This window comes from Falco naumanni, chromosome 6 (genome assembly GCF_017639655.2).
Source record: "Falco naumanni isolate bFalNau1 chromosome 6, bFalNau1.pat, whole genome shotgun sequence".
NCBI lineage: Eukaryota > Metazoa > Chordata > Aves > Falconiformes > Falconidae > Falco > Falco naumanni.
The window spans coordinates 49,634,914-49,653,320 of record NC_054059.1 but is presented as its reverse complement, the minus strand read 5'-3'; the positions used below and the strand labels follow the sequence as shown (position 1 = coordinate 49,653,320).

Here is an 18,407-nt window from a genome sequence, read left to right as displayed (position 1 = left end):
ATGCCAGCATCTGTTTCAATAATTGCTATGTCAGGATGATGGTGTGGAGTTTCTTCTTTCTTCTCAATGTTTACTTTCCCAGACCTTGATGTTTGGTGCTTCTGCTCTTCAGACCATGCAGTCAGTGTTGTTCCCATCTGGGGCCATGCAGAGTCATGTCAGAACAGCAAGGCGGCCTTCCAGCACCTGCTTAAGGTGGTTGTGGTGCTATTGTGCAAATGGCTCAGATGATCAGCATCTTGCACCCCTGTGAGATGCATACAAATGCAGAATATGAGATCCTGGCAGGGAATGTGGCCGAGATGCATTCCCTGTAGCTGGCAAGATATTTTGAGCCTGGGAGATGAGCTTGTGAAGAACGCTTAGAGCGTGGGATGAGCAGTGATGTGCATAAAATCTGTTGCAGAGACTCACATTCAAAGTCTTTGCAGGGTCCTTCTATGTAGCGTTTTGCTGTCCTTGATTGACCTTCAACTGTGGGGAAGGCTGCAACAGGCATGGCAGTGTTCAGTCCACGGGGCCATCAACTCTACCTACCTTCTTGACTTTGCCAGCTACAGGAAAAGCTGTTGACAGCACCCAGTAGTCTCATCTGGTGTTCACTCCTCAGATGACCTGTGACTATGTTAACGGTGTGGTAACTCCTGTGGTTATTGTGCAGAGTCTTGCAGACCATCAACAGAGATTTACCAATAGCATCACCATTCTCGAGGTTTAGCCAGCAAACTCTGAAACTCGAGGCTTGATAGACTTGGGGAGGAGACAACCCTTTCCCTAGGGATACTGGTGAGTCCAGGTATCACTGGGGTTGCAGTTGCAGCCAGTTTACACAGGCTTGGGACAGTTGGTGCCTCCAGGTCCCCAGGACTGACAGCTTTGCTAGCATCCAAAATATGAGAGCCCTGTTGATGACCCTGGGAACTGTGGAAGCGACTGGCCTGGGTAAGCTTGTAGGTGCTGAGCCGTTGGCAACTGCTGTTGCATTTTCGCTAAAACTTGAGCTCTGCCAGGTGATTTGCAGAGTACTTTGGGCTAGTGAGAGATCAGTTTCAGTGCTGCCCAACTGTGCTTTCTAGCTGAGAAAGCAGACGTGAGAAACTGGCTTTGAGCGGTGCAAATAAATGTTCTTATTCTTAATGTGTCTGGAAGTGGTTTCCAGGATGAGCTTCTCCATCACCTTCCCAGGGATCAAGGTTTAATCTTCTCAGATAAAATGGAGTGAAATACAAAAGCTGTTTCTATACAAATAACAAGTATATGGCTATATAGCTTCTTGCTGCTTTCAGGCCACAAATCCGCAACAGAAGGTAGAGTGGCTGGTTGGCAAGGATGTGTTAAGGTTTTCTTCTGATGCATTATGGAAGACATTAAGCAACCCAGTTTTCCAGCACCTCTTCCACCTGAAGTGCTACAGCTACCACATGCAATAATAAGCAAACTGAAGTTCATTTCTTTTGTGGCTTACCGCCCCCCGTCCCCCACCCCCCCCTCAATGCTTTGCTGTGATATATTGAACAAGACAAATTAACATTTTGGAATTTCATGTATATATTTAATAGAATCTTCCAGTAAGCAATAAATGATAAATGATAGTGATTGATAAGTGATAAATGGCCATGTGTGCTGTGCATCAGTTTCAAAGCGCTTCAAGTTCAGAATAACTAAACCCAAATCTCATTCTCACATTAAAAACTTCAATTGCTTTTAGAGATTGATTGGTAAGACAGAAATGTTCTGGAGGCACGTCCCTTCTTATTTTTTTGGCCACCTGACTATTACCAGCCTTGGATCACCTTGCATAAACTTCCAGTGTTTCAACATGTTGGGTCTTTTTAGCCCAAAAATTTCCAATAAGGCTTTCAATTAAAATCCGTAAGAATTTTCTTGCCTATTAAATATTTATAAAGTAAATTAAGATGGAAAGTAGTTGGACACAGCAGTAATAAATACCAGACCTTACAGAGTTCAATGAAACACTACGTAGGCTCTAGCTAATAGTGATTAGATAAATACAGAAAGAATTACACTGAAGGAAGTGTAACTCCTAGAGCTAGACTCAGAAACAGCTGGGAAATTAGCCCAAATATATTAAAGCAGTGCTCCTTAGCCTTTTTTTCAATCCAGAAAGAAGAGTGGGGGGAATCTCATACCAAACTATTCTGTGCAATGTTACCACAGTTGCTTTCTTTTACAAGCAAATCCTCAAAACTTAGAGCAAGTTTTACTGTATTTTTGTTGTTGCTCCTGCCTCCCTGGTTATTTTCTGTCTGTGTGCAGAAGTGTTTGATTTCACAGCTCACTTTCCAGTAGCTTACATAAAATGTAATTACAGGGGCAGGAACAGTGTATTGAAGAACAGTGCTTAAAAATTCTGCTAGCAGGAAATGAATCAATCATTAATACATGGAACTTACCACCCTATTTCAGCCTGTGGAAAAACTCCCTGGAATTAACAGCAATTCATTGGTTAAGAAAATGGAGCATCCCAACAGGAACAGCTGGTAAAAACTAAAGGAAAAAAGAAATGAATGTGGTTCCCATAGGGGATTGGAACTGAGCACTAGAAATATTTATGTTTACATAAAGGATGCAGAGTCTTTTGGTTCCATGTAGTCTAATTTTAGCTCCTTGACATTATTTCAGCAGGTTTACACGGCTTCCTTTTATTTTTTTGTATGAGACCAAATGTTTTACAAGTTTCGCTATTTTATGGTATCATTTGATTATAGTAATTCTGTTGTTTAGCAGCCACATATTGCTCTGCTTCTGCAGATTTTCAAGCAGAATTCAGATTAAAAAGTATTTTTATCTCTATTAGGATGTGAGGTAAAAAGGACTGAGATCTCCCAGATCCTTCTGTTCCATCTCTTAGCATGGCGTAGCAGCTGCCTTCCCCCTGCCAGCTCTCTGCCCTTGCACCTTCTTCTCCCATTTGTACCAGAGAGGAGGGAGAACCGGCTACTGGTTGGGCTGCCTTCCTCCTCCGCTGCACCCCGGCGTGTGCGGAGCCACCTCTCCCCACACCGGTGCATGAGCCAAAGGCAGTGCCACCGGACAGATGTCCTGCAGCTCTTGCTGCCTTCTCCACTGTCGCTGCCTGAAGTCACACGTGCCTGCCTGGTGCAGCCCCGTCCTCTCAGACACACAGGTAAGCCCAGGGAGAGCTGGCGAGGACCTGCTCTGTTCCCGCACCCCTCCTTTAGCACTGCCTTGCCTATGGTATTAGCCCCACGAAACGGAAACTACTGCTCTTTCAGCAACGCAGTATTCAGGCCCACACCAGGCAGGTCTGCTGAGCCCAAAGAATTTGTTTGCACAGAAACAAATCATTCTCGAGCCTCAGCTACTGCTGGCCTCTCAAAAATGCTCACAGAAGTCCCCCTGACAAACCTATGAGAAAGTCCAGACCTACTTTAAGTATTAGATGACTTGGATGTACCTCCTGAGTTGTAAGAATTTTAAAACAAAACATTTTTTCTGCGAACAGAACCTTTTGAAATAACCTGCCTGCCTTTGTGGTGGGATATCATCAGCTTCCCCTATACTGATGATGTCAAGAATCTGCAAAAAGAAATTTGAATGGACTAAGAGTTAAAACTGCAATATTACGTACCTAAGGTTTGCTTCTGCTTTACTTTTTGACACAATCATTGTGTGATTTTTTTTTTAAAGCATTTTAATATCAAAGGTGGTTATTTTCTTTTTACTTGAATGAGGCTTGGTCTTTACCTTGTAGTTACATATGGTAAGCATCTCTCATCAATGCATCTTTCCACGTTTCAGAACAGGCTGAGGTCAGGCAGCAGCACTGCTCTTGGCAGCTCAGAGCTCAGGCACCCTGCTACAGTTGAGCAGCTGAAAGAACACGTGTCAGTCTAGCTCAGTGTTTGCAAAACGTTTTCTTCTTAACATCTCTGTTTTAATTCAAAGTATTTCAGTAATTAGTTACATGTTTTATAGAAGCACAAACCAAAACAAAAAAATGTCTATTAACAGTATACGATCAGGCAGTACTACAAAATTTCTGGGTTTGTTTGTTTGGTTTTTTTCTTACAAGTACATAAGCTTAAATGAAGCCAAGTGAATACAATTTGCAAGAACAAGGAAAACAATGCAGTAAGTGAATATACACACACCTTTCTAAGTCCAGATGAAAATATGAGCCTACCTGTAACAGCTGCTAACTGGGCATGGCTGTGCAGCACCACTCTTCCTCCTCCTGTTATCATTACAAGAATGATCTTAAACTTCCTTCTGGTTTGCCTTATGCCAAAAATTTTCATAACAAAAAATACCCCTCCAACAGTGTATCTGAAGAACATATTCTCGCACGAACTGTAATACAACAACCCTTCCTTAATCCAAGTACTGATAAACTTGTAAGAATATTTGCATCACTGTAGTTGTACAATGTCATTGTAGTTCATTAACAGCAAACCAGCAATCATTTAAAAATATTTTTTATTTGAAGCTGTTGGGAAATATTCCTGTGAATTAATGGGGGGGGAAAAGAACACATTTGCTTCATGCTGTATTTGTAATGATCATTAAATACTATTAACTCTCTTTGGATTTAATGGAAGAGTAGCTCTCAGGGTTTGAAAATCTACTCAGATTGAGAAATTCTGTGTCTCTTTTAGCTGCAACGGAATCCATCAGTAACTGCATCATCCACTGAAACCAGGATTATTTTTTTTTTGTAACTATGGGTTAGGCAAGAAAGTAAATCATGAACAATTTGGTTTGTTGGGTTTTTTTTAAAATGTCATCTGCTGGGAGATGTGATTTTTGCAATTTCTGCTAGTTCACGCATCAGATGATAGGACTGTCACACCAAGACATCATCAACTGGAAATGTACATGGACAATTTACCCCAGGAAACAAACAAAAGTCCACATGGTTCTGGTCTGGAAGAAACTAAGGCTGGAAGTCCAGCTGTAGCTGTCCCAATGCTACTGAGCAAAAGCCCTATGATTAAAATGGCCTCAGCTGTTATCACACCCACTAATTTCAGGCAACACTTGTGAGGCAGGTTCATAACCTGGTTGTAAACAGGGGCCCAGTGTCAACTCACCCCTGCAGCCCTTCTATGCATGGACCTGCCCCTGGCACCACAGAGGTGTCACTTGGTCACAGGCTCCCCTGGGCCAGGGTTGGCTTTCTGTGAAGGAATCCACATTTCAGATGGCTGTGACTAATGATCATTTCCCAGACTAAACAAAGGCCATTTCTATCAACAAAACGTGAATAAAGGCCCCTTAGGTAGGAAGCATTATTTTTTATTGAGTGTTAAATCAATTAAGCCTTAGCCCAGGGGGGGTAACAAGTGCTTAAATTTAACCAAATGCTTCAGTGTTTCATGAGAGAGAAAGAGACAGACCAGTGTCTGATACCTTGCCAGATCCAGTTGTAAGTGAAAACTAATGTTTTGCTCTAACCTTTGAGACAACTCACTTCCCATTCTGAAAGCTGCACGTATACAAGACATCAGTTCTTACACAGTCATGCAGAAGTGGTAGTTATTTCCAGCCCTAGAAAAAAAAATGCAGGAGATGCACAGAGCTCGGTTGCACTTCAGAAAACAAAATCTAGTTAAACATAATCACAATAGTTATCTTCTTCATTTAAAAAAGGTGAAAAAAGGAGGTAAGATTTACTCTTGGAATGATTCTGATTTAAATTAAAGATTCATAAAGTTCAGTAATTGAGCGCTTAACAGAAATCTATGTGATGTTGATAAATTGTTTGTTATGTGTATAAATCTGCTATGATTTATGGCTCATTAAAATTATTTTCCTGTGATTTCCCCCTTCTTCCCATTTATCCTAATCCTATTTCTCCTACTGCAGCAGCCATAGTTTCATTGTGCCTGTTATGATGCTTTGCTGTCATTGCAGGTATTTATTCAGTTGTTTGCATGAAAAGGTAGAAACAAAAATATAGAGGGCATTGAGGGAAGTATGTTAGTTCTCCTATTTTCATATGCTAAAAACCTAATAGTAGTATGAAAAATAGAGCTTCTTATTTATTAACATCCTGAATTTAACTACCATGTTCATAACATGCTTTGAAAATGTTTGGGGCAGTTTTTCTTCAAAACCAAACCAAACCACATCACCCCATCCTAACACATTTAAAAAGAACAGTCTCGAAAAAAAAGCCCAGCCAAACCACAGTGACAGTTATTTGAAGGCATGGTGAAAATGAGGCAACGTTACAGAATTGGTAGTGGACGGAAAGGAACGAGGAAGATGATGCAGATGGTTTATGGCCATCCCACCAGCTGCTAGCTGAAGACCTTGCTGTTGGCCAAGGCCATTCAGCCTGTGTGATGGTTCCTCTGGACCAAATGCCATCGTGATGTCCCCAGTAGTGTTCTGGTTGTCACCTGGTGGGAGCTGCCAGAAACTCATCACATGAGTTAGATCCATGAAAGGCAGGCTCGTAGTTTCAGCTGCTGCTTCTGTCTCCTTGTGCACTGGATACTTGTTAGTATCCCCTGCAGGCCCTGAGGAAGCTTCTTCCAGACTGATTTTGTGGAGAGATTGAGGTTCTGGTAACGGCAGGTCCTCAAGATGCACATTGTAACCTTTAACATCCACTTTTATTGGCAGATTCTTGAGGGATCCTGCTGCAAATGAGGTAGAACTAATGTCATATTTATTAGGCTGCTGAAGGTTCAGGTTGGCCGGAATGGCTGCTGAGCATGGTGCGGGATGGACAGCTGGAAGGCCGTCTGCACAGCCCATCCTTTGCAAGTGAGAAGTTTCAAGAGGAAGAGCGGTTTGTAAGCTCGGCTGGGAATGGAGATGTGAACAGTTGTATTCCTCTGATTCTGAACTATTCAAAATCCCATTCTGCACAGAGACCCCTTCAGGAAAAGGGGGCAGTGTGCTGGCATCTTCCTTCAGTCTGAATGGAAAAAGCTGGTCAAGGAGACCCACTGAATCACCATTCTGCAACCTGCTTTTCAGCAGTTCTTGTGAATGAGTCTTCCTAGTATGGCGGGTCAAGTGGTCCTTCCGCCCAAACCTCTGGGCGCAAAACTGGCACAGAAAGTCTTTGCAGCCTGTGTGAACTACCATGTGACGTCGCACATCTTTACGGGTGTAGAAGTGACGCTCACAGTGGTCACACTTATGTTTCTTTTCCTTTGTGTTGCCAGCTGGCTTCCCTGCATGGCTTTTGAGGTGTTCCAACAAAACTTCAGTACCACCAAACTCCTGGGCACATACCCTACAGGTAAGGTCCCCACTGGTGGCTGCATGCAGAGCCAAGTGTCTCTTATAGCCTAGCTTGGTGTTGTACTTCTTGCCACAGTCTTCACACTTGAAGGCCATCTTGTTAGGGTCATGAGTCTGAAGGTGGTTCTTTAGATGGTCTTTCCTGTGAAAGGTCTTTTCACAGTAGCCACACTGGTGAGATTTCTGTGGAGAATGAGTGGCTGAATGCCTAAGACAAAAACAACAAAAAATTTATTGGTATTTACATTTACTCTAGTACATTTACTCCTGCAGCTTCAAGACTTGACAACACTGGCATTCTTGAAGGAAGGCATTTTCAAAAGTTCACAGATTATTAGTATAAGCTTAATTTTTTTTTTTGGGGGGGGGAAGGTGTTAATCATAAAGCATAGATTAGGTTTAAAACTGCTCAACATAATCTTTTTGAGTAGTCACTGCAACTGAGAAAGACCAATTTTCTCCAATTCCACCAAAACAGGAATAATAAAAACTAGAATTCAGAGAATAACTGTCACTAGGACACCTCAGAGGAAAAAGGTGTCCTTATTTTTTTCCCCACACCCCCATCAGACAAGGAATGCCTTCAGAGCTGTACCTGAGCAGTTTATATTTGGAAATGAAGGCTTTTGTGCATCCGTGCTGTGAACACTTGTAGGGACGCTCCCCTTTGTGCACGTAACTGTGGACTGTGAGCTTGTCAATGGAATCGAATATCTTCCCACAGAGTCGGCACGGGTAACTGTCTGGCTGCTTCACTTCTCTTCCCTTCAACAGTGAAGACCGGCTGTTTCTCCATTTAGGTATAAACCTCACAAGAGCATCACAAGTGCTTCCTGAGCTGGCACAGCCAAGCTTTGCAGCAGAGGAACAGGAAATGGTCCCAAAGCATTGAGCAATGCTTTTGCCTAATGCTGTTCCTCTCAGTTTCCCTTTAACTTTGCTTTTTGCTTTTACAGGTCCCAATTTATTTTGTGGTCTGAACTTGGTGGTAACGACTCGGTCTTTAAGGATGCACTGGTGAGATTCCAGCAGAGCAAAAGTTGCAAAAGTGCTTCTACAGCTGGAGCATATCCAAGGGTCTACGGGCTCTTTCTGCAATAAAAAAAGAAACAGGTCCTTCTTGTTAGCCATGCTAAGGAAACGTAATTTTCTTCTCACTGACCCTGCATCTTCTGGGCTTTCCCAAGACCTGTGATTGTCCTTTGATATTTACTTCAATGTACTACCACACAGCCGTTCAATTTGAAATGGATTCTCTCTAGAAATCTACAAACTCAAAGGGGGAAAAATGGCTGGCTGAATACTGATTTCCATGTTTTTGTTTAGCGTTTACTGTAACAGTTCCGAGTTGTTCACCTTTGTTTATTTGTGCTTACTGAATTCCAAAGTCTCTACATTTGTTCCTGTTACGGAATTGCTCATAGAAGCAGTTGCAATTTGTATCTTATCCTTAGACTGACACAATTTATCTGCTATTGCAACAGTACAAAAATTGGGTGGGTTTCTGAACACAAATGTATTTTAGCCATACAGGACTTCCCTATATTTTGGGCCAAATCCATGCTTTACCAGGCAGCAATAGTTAACGCCTCCAGGACAGTATTCCTCGCTTAGCTTGACATTTGGCATTAGACTTTCTTAAACTTAATAACAGACACCTTAGGCTTGGGGATCTCAAACCTATCCTGACTTAGAGGCATTAAAACATTTTTCTGGCAAGCAACACATTATTGGGAAGCATTATTTCTGTGGAAATAAGAGCTCTACTTGCTTCTGTTGGATTCTCTTTAAATATTGACATTCTAAAAATTCCAATGAAAAACAAAAAAAACCCCAACAAACCCAGTCACTGATGAAATGTACTTCCAATTAATACACGGCCATGTGCTTCCTTAGCTGCCTCTACATTTTATGTAAGCTTCTCATAACATGTCCTTACTTCCCCTGGCTCTTGGGCTAGCTTGCTCTGGAGAGCATAGTGAGGCTATGTCCACTCTGTTTGAGAAAGCATGAAAATAAACTGTAATTTACTGTCCTGTGATGGCTTGAATGCAGATTAAGGGTACTTACTCCTACGGGAGGCAAAGGATAGACATCAGATTCTTCTTTAATGAAGACCGCAGAAGCTTCCATAAATTTGGCATAATCGGCAGCATACCACACTTTCAGTTCTGTGTGGGGTTCAATTGGCTGTGAATGGAAGAAATCAGCACGTTTACTTGTGCCAGTTTTCCTGTACCAAACAATACTGCGGGTTGGAGGGGTAGGGGTGCGCAATTTATTGTCCTTACCCAAGCTGTACTCTTTGAATCAGCTCAAATTATTGGTAACATCGTTCTGAGATCCAAGCACTTTTTGAGCGTTACTATCCGCTAGGGTTTGACACTTTCACAGTTTCTAAAAGCAGAAATGCCATATACAGAGATTTGGGGGGGGGGGGGGGGGGCAGTAACAGGAGGGGTGCCTCGGCCCTCACGACCTTTGTTCAGTGAGATGTGTTGTCTGTGAGGTCCAGACATCCAGCAGTCCTTCCAGGCAACACCCCATGCCCATTCCTTGATGTCTCAAAGCCCACTGAACACAACACTTAACTACAGGGTACAGGCAAAGGAAAAATGCATCGTGAAAGCACAACAGCTTGGATGCCTCCTGGATGAGTTGCATGGTTGTGTCGTAGTACCCACTGCGCGTGGGTGCAGAGCTGATCACTATGTGGGCTGCAAGTCAAATTTGTGTGTTTCCATGCACTGACTCCGATGTGCCAGACTCACTATACATGTGTTTTACTGCACCTCTGCCCTCCTTTCACTGAAGCCTGCCCACACAGGACTAAGGGAACCCATAATCTAGTGTTTCCCGTCCAGCCATGCCTGCCCAAATCTTTCCTTAGACTGGACTATAACCTCCTCTGACAAATACTTTCAGTCAATAATACAGTAAATAGAAGAAGACAGCACTGATTACACTCACTGGCTAAAGATGTATTAGTTATTTAAAAGCAAAGGAGAAAACTAACTTTGGGGTCATGATTTACATGACTCCCTGGCCCTGTACACAATTTTCTTAATTTCAGCATTGTTGCAACAGGGGTAGAGCCAATCTGCACTGTACCTGTAGTTTTATTTTAAATAAGCTAAACTTGTGCCACTGAAAAGAACCAGCTAGCCTGGAAGGACTGCAGCTGAGTCTTATTCCACAAAATGTGACATCTTACAATGCACTTATTTTATAACATTGGTGTTAGATAAGCGTAGTAGGTGAAAGTCAACTCAGATTGTGAATGCTGACAGATGACGGGTAACTGCGTGTATAATGTTGAAAACTGAACTTCTGAACTCCCAAGCACAAGCCTGCTTGCTAACTACAACCAGTGTGGGTTGGTTGTATGTTTTGATAACACCTGGCCTAAATGTGCTGAATTCTCCACTCAATAAAGGACATGAGGCAGAGCCACCAACTAGGAGGCTGATCAGGCATCGTGCTCCTGCATATAGTCTATTTAGATGGAGAAAAACAAACCTCAGGGAGCTTTGCAGGGACAAATGCCTGGGGATGCACTGGGACCTTGGCCAGTGACACCTGAAACTGGTACCCAGAAACAGCTGCACAGCATGATACTGTCATGACTTTCTGCCCAGCATTCCTGGACCAGTGGCAATCTCCTCTGTGGGAAGCTGAGACCCAGTCATCCATGTGACTTTGGAGGGAGAGCAAGTGCATCAGTGTGTGAAATAGTCAAGTAAGGTAACAGTAAAACTGAGATTAAACACCAGTATCCAAATCCATTACTAGTTGTCATTTATTGTGTCTCAGAGTCTGAGAACTGTCTCAAAAACACTTAAGAGAAAGCTATGGTAGCACCCACGTGAAACTCCTGTGACCAGACAGACAGCAACCATGGATCACTTTTATCCCCTCACAATCCTATAATTTTTTAAAGCATTTATTTCTAGGACTGCAGTCATTAGATCAGCAAGTACGCCAATGGCGCTGTTAGTATACCACTCACATGTATGCTTTTGTAGCTGCAGTTTCATGTCACTGAAATCCCATCTCTTTGTAAAAACTGAGTAAAGAAGCCAATCCTTCTATTCCCAAATTAACAGACTATATTCAAAATAACTTGAGAAAATATTTTCACAACCAGCCCTAAAGCAGCCTCATGCAGGGCATGCCTAAGTGTAGCAAAAGTCTACCACTTCCACTGAGCAGGACAAAACCTGCAGGATGCCACAGTACCACAAACAATACTAGGACTTTGGAAAAATAAAGCCCAAGTAACTCCCTATGATACACAGCACAGTAAAGGTTCCAAGACACATTCCTAATCCTAAAATACTCTTCATGTCAGTATATAGAATGCAACTCTCCATTTGTTCCAATGAGCAGAGTTCTACTAGTTCAATAGTATTTAAATTATACTGGAAATTGTGAGTTACCAGTCCGTAACTACAACTTCTTAGAAAAGCATTTGTTCATGCTTACCAAATACAGTAGTATTAATCCTCTCAGTTTCACAAGTGCAGCGTGCATTTAAGATCAAACTGAAATCTCAAATGGTATGGACTGCATCGGAATCTCAAACGCAGCCTAAACAATGACTCAGATTAGCATATGCTATCTTATGTTGATTTTGGTTTTTTAAAATAAATATCTTAACATTAATCCAAAAGAAATACTTTATACTGTTATAAAGACTTGAAAGCTGTTAAGTGTTATCACTAGTAACTTACTCTCACATCATCACTGTGTGATAAATATTCTTCTCATGTAAAGGTAGAGAAATACATATACCACAGAAACATATGCCAATCCTGGAAACTAAACTGAAATGCTGGATTTTAATCCCACAGTAACTTCTTTTGACTAAATATTCTCTCTTTTTTTTTTAATTTGTAATGTTGCTCACAATGATATACAAGCATTAACTTAAATATTAAAACGGTAAACAATGAATGTTCAACATAAAAATTTCAGTTTCTTAAGTGTACAAAAAAGTCGTGATTACAGCAAATTTTGCCTGAGAAAGCGGCCAAAGCAAAAAAACCCAAAACTGTATGTTCCAGTGTCATTCATAAATAGAGAGTACTTTGTTCTCTCTCCTCCAATGAAGATGCAGTCCAGAATCTCTAACATAAACTGATAATTTCATGGCAACATTGCAGTATTTTAAGTTCTGCAGTCAAGTCTTCAGACAACGAGCACAGAAAATAGTTTGAAAAGATTCTGCTTAGCACCCTATTCCTAAGCACCTGGTAACACACTCAGAATACAATGCATGTCCAAAATTGCAATAAACGAAAGGAATGTGTTCATTCTTTCCAGGATGAAGTAGTTTTGAATGTAACAATGCTAGATAATCTCACCACATACCTATCTGGAACTGAAGAACTTTGCAACATTCAGGTTTAAACAACGCCATCATGAATGGTATTTCTGTTTCCCCCTGCTCAGTTTCTTCACTACCCACAACAGCGGGTATGCATCACCTTTTACTGGAAACCCCCGTACGCTGTTTGCTTTATTACGGATTAAGTGATATAAAAGGTGGTATGTAATAAAGATCTAGTTGGCAGAATACATTCAACCTTTCATCTGTAAAAGAGGGTTAGCCTTTCAGAACTTTTGCCTATGAATTTCCATTTGGATTTTAGGTGAAGCAATGTGGATTTAACTACCTTAACAGTTGTGAAGTAGACTTCTCCACAGTGCTGATAAGCCACAAGGGTCTGTTCTTCTTGGTTCCGGGCTAGCCGGACAAACATCATCCAGTTTCCACAGTCTTCATTGGGAGTGTCCAGAAAGTACTTCCCTCCATCTTTCAATACCTGAAACAAAGGGGGAAGACAGGAGAAAGAACATGATAAAACCAAGTCCTCTATAGATGCACGCTAGTCTTCTTTAACTTGGAATCATGGCTATCAGTTACTTACCCTGTCTTGGTCACACCCCCTTTGAAATTGTGGTTGTTTTGAAATAGATCACTCTTAAAGAATACCAAGTGCAAAAGAAAGTACGAATGAATACCTGTCAAACAGCTACTAAAATAACTGTAGGCCTTTGTATGTATTTCCAGTTTATATTTCATCATTTTTATGTTATATAAAGATAATATTATAAGAACTAAGTGCAGGCACGTAGAAAGATAAGCTTTATGCCTTAATGTACTTCCTGAGTACTTGATAATCTCAAACTTTAGTGCTGTATTAACACTACCTCTTGCATGGAACAATTGTGTAACTTGTGTAATAAGATCAGAGAGGTAACATACAATACAATGGCATTTTAATTGTCTTCTCTTTTTCCCCTTAACAATGCAAAAAGTAAATACAGATGAAGATTTGTGCCAAGAGATCTCTTCCTTTTTGCTTTACTTCATTCTTCCTACACTCCTTTCCAAGAGAATGCCTCTATGAGGCAAACACTCCCAACCTCGTACAAGACAGTTGCTTTTCTGCAATATAGTCTTGAACATGGGCAGCTGAAGCTGTACAACAGACGTCAGTACAGCGTGTATCTTTTCTACTAAGCATGTAACTGAGCAATTAACTGGAAAAAAAAGTTGTGTTTCCATTGCTTCTGGGAACTATTTTATCTAACTTTGTCATGTTTCCAATGAAAACACCTGCCTGTAGGACAAGTTTGGTCACATACTCAGAATGCTGCTAGGGAGAAGTTAAGGCAGCTACTGCCGTCATGTAGGAAACCTGGGACTCCAGTCTCCTGAAGAAACAGTCCATTCATCTGTTAGAGCTGTGCTTTTATCATTGTATACCTTTAAGCAAACGGGGCTGACTGATAGAGGATAGGGTGTGGTTTACAATGGCTTGGTGAAGAGGAAGGAACTGGGTGCTTAGCTCATCCATGCTCACAAGCTTGTTAGAGAAGTAAGTTTTCTGCATTTGTGAGAACTAAAGTGTCTCATAAAAAGACAGAAGAAATTTAGTTATGGAGAAGAACAAATCCTCTCTGGTGTCAATATGGCATGAAAATCCCACAGAAGGACAACGTTGCTTTCCTAGCAGATCACTCACATGACTTCCACGAGCAAATGAAGTTTACAGCGATTACTGAAGCTATTACTTTTGCCCTCAAAGGAAGTTACAGAAGTGTCTGTACCTATGCCTTCCTCCACATCACACAGTGTTTTTCAGTCCCAAGCTTCTGCACAAAGCTCAAATGAAAACATAAAGCATGTCACATGACAGCTGCTGGTGGTCCCTCTCTCCTGGGAGGTGAGAAGGCCTGATAAGAAATGCAGGCTCCGGAAGAACTGGGACCTGTTGGAAGTCCTGATGGAGGCTGTGGCTTGACCACGGACTTGCGTATGACAGAGGTGTGCCCAGGCATGGCCCTGCGCCGCAAAATGCAAAGACTGGAGCCTAGAGGATTATGATCAACTATTGCTCCCAAGGAATTCCTGTGGGAAAGGATGTGCATGTACATTATGTCTAAGCTAGGCTAGTCCTGAGAGGCCACCATCTGTGCTCAATAAAATACAAACAATAATGTCACAGCCCAGATGCGCATACAGCAAGGGATGGTACCAGCCCCAAATAACAATCTGACTAAATGAACTGAGTTAGAGCACTGTGTGTCAAAGTTTATACATGATCACATCATTAAGAAGTGCTTCCCCATCCCTGGCACTGTTCCTCCCCACTAAGCAGGTGCCTTAGTGTATATTTCTGTCACTATTGCTAACTCAGCGCACAAACTTAACCCTCCCAGTGGCATGGTGTTAAGCACAAATCCTTTTGTCTCATCTGGGAAGACAATACTATCCTTGGATACTTCCAGTGTCTGTGCTCTGTGAAAAGTTTATTGAGAGTAAATCACCCCATAAGTGGTAAAAGTAGAAAACAGGAAAGCAAAATTCTAGAAAACACAATATACGGGAACATTTTGGTACGTCAGATTATGCTGTGCTGTCTAATAATGTGATTTACATCCATGCATACAGATCAGATGTACAATTGATTAACTAGATCAGACGTCAAATTGACTGGTTAAAATACATAAATGCATACGAACTGTTAAAGATACATATGCACTTCATAGTAAGTCACTGGGTTTTTACCTGCAAGACTAGCCTGCTCTCATCATAGCGGGTCAGTTTTGTAGACAGTTGACCGACATAAGGACCAAACTGTGTTCTCTTCTGTATTACTTTCTTTGCAAATACTCCAAGGACTGTGAATAAAAAAAGACCAGTCTAATATTAATATAGACATCACTATTTAGTGTATATTTACAGTTGTGAAAATGAAGCTAAACACAATAGTTCAGAACCCATGAATAGTTCTTCTAGACAAATAACCCACATAAATAATTCTAATGGAAAGAATCTAAAATGGATATAAATACATATAGACATTTTTTTAAAAAATGGGTATTACGTTGAATACAGAAATGCCTAAAGTACATGACAGGATATTAAACTGAGTATGCAACACAAATGTGTTGATACTCTTCAACCTACAAGCTGATGTTATCATAGTGCTCTGCTTGTTGGCATAATTTACGAGGTTGTTCTCTCCACATATGAGTGGGGAGATCCTATAAAAACACAGCATTAGCTATCTTAATCATTCTAGTTATTCTCCTACCTAATACCAATGGCATAACACAACAGGAATCTTGTCATTCTCTTTCTGAAATGCAATCTAGGCAGGACTAATTTTACACAGGTAGCTGTCAAAAATTTGCACACTGAGGATCTCATTCCCTTGTTCAAGTCTGGGCATTCAAACTGCCCTGCTCTCAGAAGGTAACTAACAGTCTTTCTATAATATGAACTGAAGATGCTGCAGAAGGTAAATTAACCCCCTGTGTTCTTCTGAGTTTCCTGATTTGCATGCTTGGGGAAAAGAAAAAAGTATGTAATAGTGCATGGTTGTTACTGTTAGACACAAATTCAACATTCATTAAACTTGTGTTGACTGAACAGAGCTAACTGCTCACAGCTAAATGCCATACCACCTCTGGCTAATATTCTGCCATCAGTCTATGCATCAAAGTTACTAGAAATCAGTCATAAAAAATGGTAGCTGAATGTGAGCTTTAGCTGTGCTCAGCTGACAATAAAGTAGTCTTCATACTGCTAATACCCAATGATCATGTCTTGAGTTATTGATGAAAAGAAGCTAGTATTAGTACTTTTGCCTCCTCTTTCTCAAATGTGTTAAAAGGAGCCAAAATACTTACTCTGCTGGTTTCCAGCTCGCAGCTCCAACACTCGCAAAGTGAGGTAATGAGGTAGGGTGAGACGGGCTCGGCTAGGAATAACCCTATCTTTAGCCTTGATGAGTGGTCCGTGGAGTCTGCATTCTCCTATAAGGCTTTTACCGCAATCTTCACACCCTACAAATCCAGAAAAGGGAACCTGTTACTAAGAAGGATGTATCGCTCTCCATTTAGTCTCTTTAATGTTGTCACCTTGAGAACACGTCTTGAATTACCAGTGCTTTTCTTCACACCACTGTTCCACATTAGGTAGTGAAAAGATAATCTGCAAGCCAAAACTGAACTAAGAAGTTTGAAATAACACCTCCAGTTTGTGGATTCCCTCCTGTGCAAATTGGCGGGTCCTGACCTCCAACTATTTATACACATGTTCATTTGAAGGTGTCGCAAACTGTGCCTTTGAAGACTAGGATGGCAGCAAAAATGGAGCCCACAACATGCACACCTATAAATCAAGGTGCATATATTTATACAGAAATGAGAAGGGCAAAGTTGCTAGTAATAACCAAGGTAATTTTTGCAGAGATCCAGGGAGTACAAGAAAGATTACTGTGACTTTGTGAGCCTGCACAGACCATTCTCAGAAGACGAGACCCCTGGTGTACCACGAAAAATTAGTATGACGGGTCTTACAGTTACAACTCAGTTGATAATCACGCAAGGGCAACCCCCTCATAGACTGTGCTGCCTGTGGAAGTAAGCAAAAGGGGTATGCCACATGTTCACCATAATGACATCTGCAGGCTGAACACACGAACCATCCAAAGAAGTCATTAAGGAGAAATGCATGTCTGCAGACTGACTCTCCCCCAGCACAGCAAGATATTTCTGGTTCAGCGTAGCTCTAACTGGTTGTCAGGGAAACCCTTATGGAACAGCGAAACAACTGAGCAATGAGACTCTCCAGCAGAAGGTCATCCCAGCACTGGTGTCACACAGGGCGATGGGAAAAAGGGGACTTCTTGCACAAAACCTTTTTATAGACAGTAGAAACCAAACCAGTGAGCCAGCAATGCTTTACAACTGAGTTAAAAGGAAAAGCTGATATTGGTCATCCATGACTACCTCTTTTTGTTTTACTTCTGAAAACTCTGCTGAGCAAGTCTATTCAGCAAGTGACAATAAGAAGCAGAGGACAGGAGCCAGAACGGCCAAGAGAGTCCAAGAGAGCCATGGGATGCTGTAGCATAGACTGGGGCAGGAGAGATGAGGCTTCACCACAGACGGGCTCATAGCCAAAGAAAGGTCAAGAGAAGCGTAAGGGCTCAGGTGACACCACCTGGAGGGACATCAGAGATGGTGTTTGAGAAAGGACAGCTGCACCACAAATGCCAGATTCAGGGCAGCTCAAAAAGGTTTCAGTTTGTAAACACAAGTAGGCACTTGACTAAATTACACGCCTCAAGAGCTTAGTCCAAAATCTCCACAAATAGGCCTAACGTGTTCCTGCCGAGTTCTTTGGGATACCCCACCACCCCTAACTGAGGAGGTACACTTACACGTTGGTCAGGCCGCGGGCACTGCAGTAGTCCATATTTTTCAATAATTTGGGGACCATGTAGAAGTTTTGCCATGACTTGCAGACTGTATACCTGCACTATGAACAGTTGAAATATATTTTTTTTTTTTTTTTGCTAGCACTATGGACAAAGGACACGCCACTCTACAGCCATCACTTAAAATGTACAAAAAATAAAAAACACAGCTGCAAAGCAGATTTTTCTTGTACCTGGAAGTCCTTTACAGCTAGGCGGCAAGAAAAAAAAAATATTTTCTTGGTGATTTAACTTAAACTGACTTTTAAGTGAATTCCCAATGATCTGTGTCTTCTGGGGGCAACAAAATTTTAAGTGTTTCCTGAGCTTACCTAGAATAATAGTGACTTTGTCTCAAGTCGAACAGCTCCTGCTTGGAGA

The 18,407-nt window shown here is 41.5% G+C and overlaps 1 protein-coding gene across 7 annotated transcripts in view; it reads right to left on the bottom strand.

The window, feature by feature from the left end:
* Positions 1-1,530: 1,530 nt before the first annotated feature.
* Positions 1,531-18,407, bottom strand: part of PLAGL1 (PLAG1 like zinc finger 1) — a 50,358-nt gene continuing 33,481 nt past the window's right edge. For 6 of the 7 annotated variants that reach the window (XM_040598654.1, XM_040598653.1, XM_040598656.1 and 3 more), the window contains 6 exons: positions 16,453-16,608; positions 15,326-15,438; positions 12,924-13,073; positions 9,316-9,435; positions 7,841-8,337; positions 1,531-7,453 (listed from right to left, as the gene is read on the bottom strand). In XM_040598654.1, coding sequence (XP_040454588.1) covers positions 6,184-7,453; positions 7,841-8,337; positions 9,316-9,435; positions 12,924-13,073; positions 15,326-15,438; positions 16,453-16,608 — 2,306 coding nt within the window. In that variant the 3' untranslated portion in view covers positions 1,531-6,183. Of the gene's footprint in view, positions 7,454-7,840; positions 8,338-9,315; positions 9,436-12,923; positions 13,074-15,325; positions 15,439-16,452; positions 16,609-18,407 lie in introns of those variants that run through there. The other variant, XM_040598659.1, reaches the window with a different exon arrangement.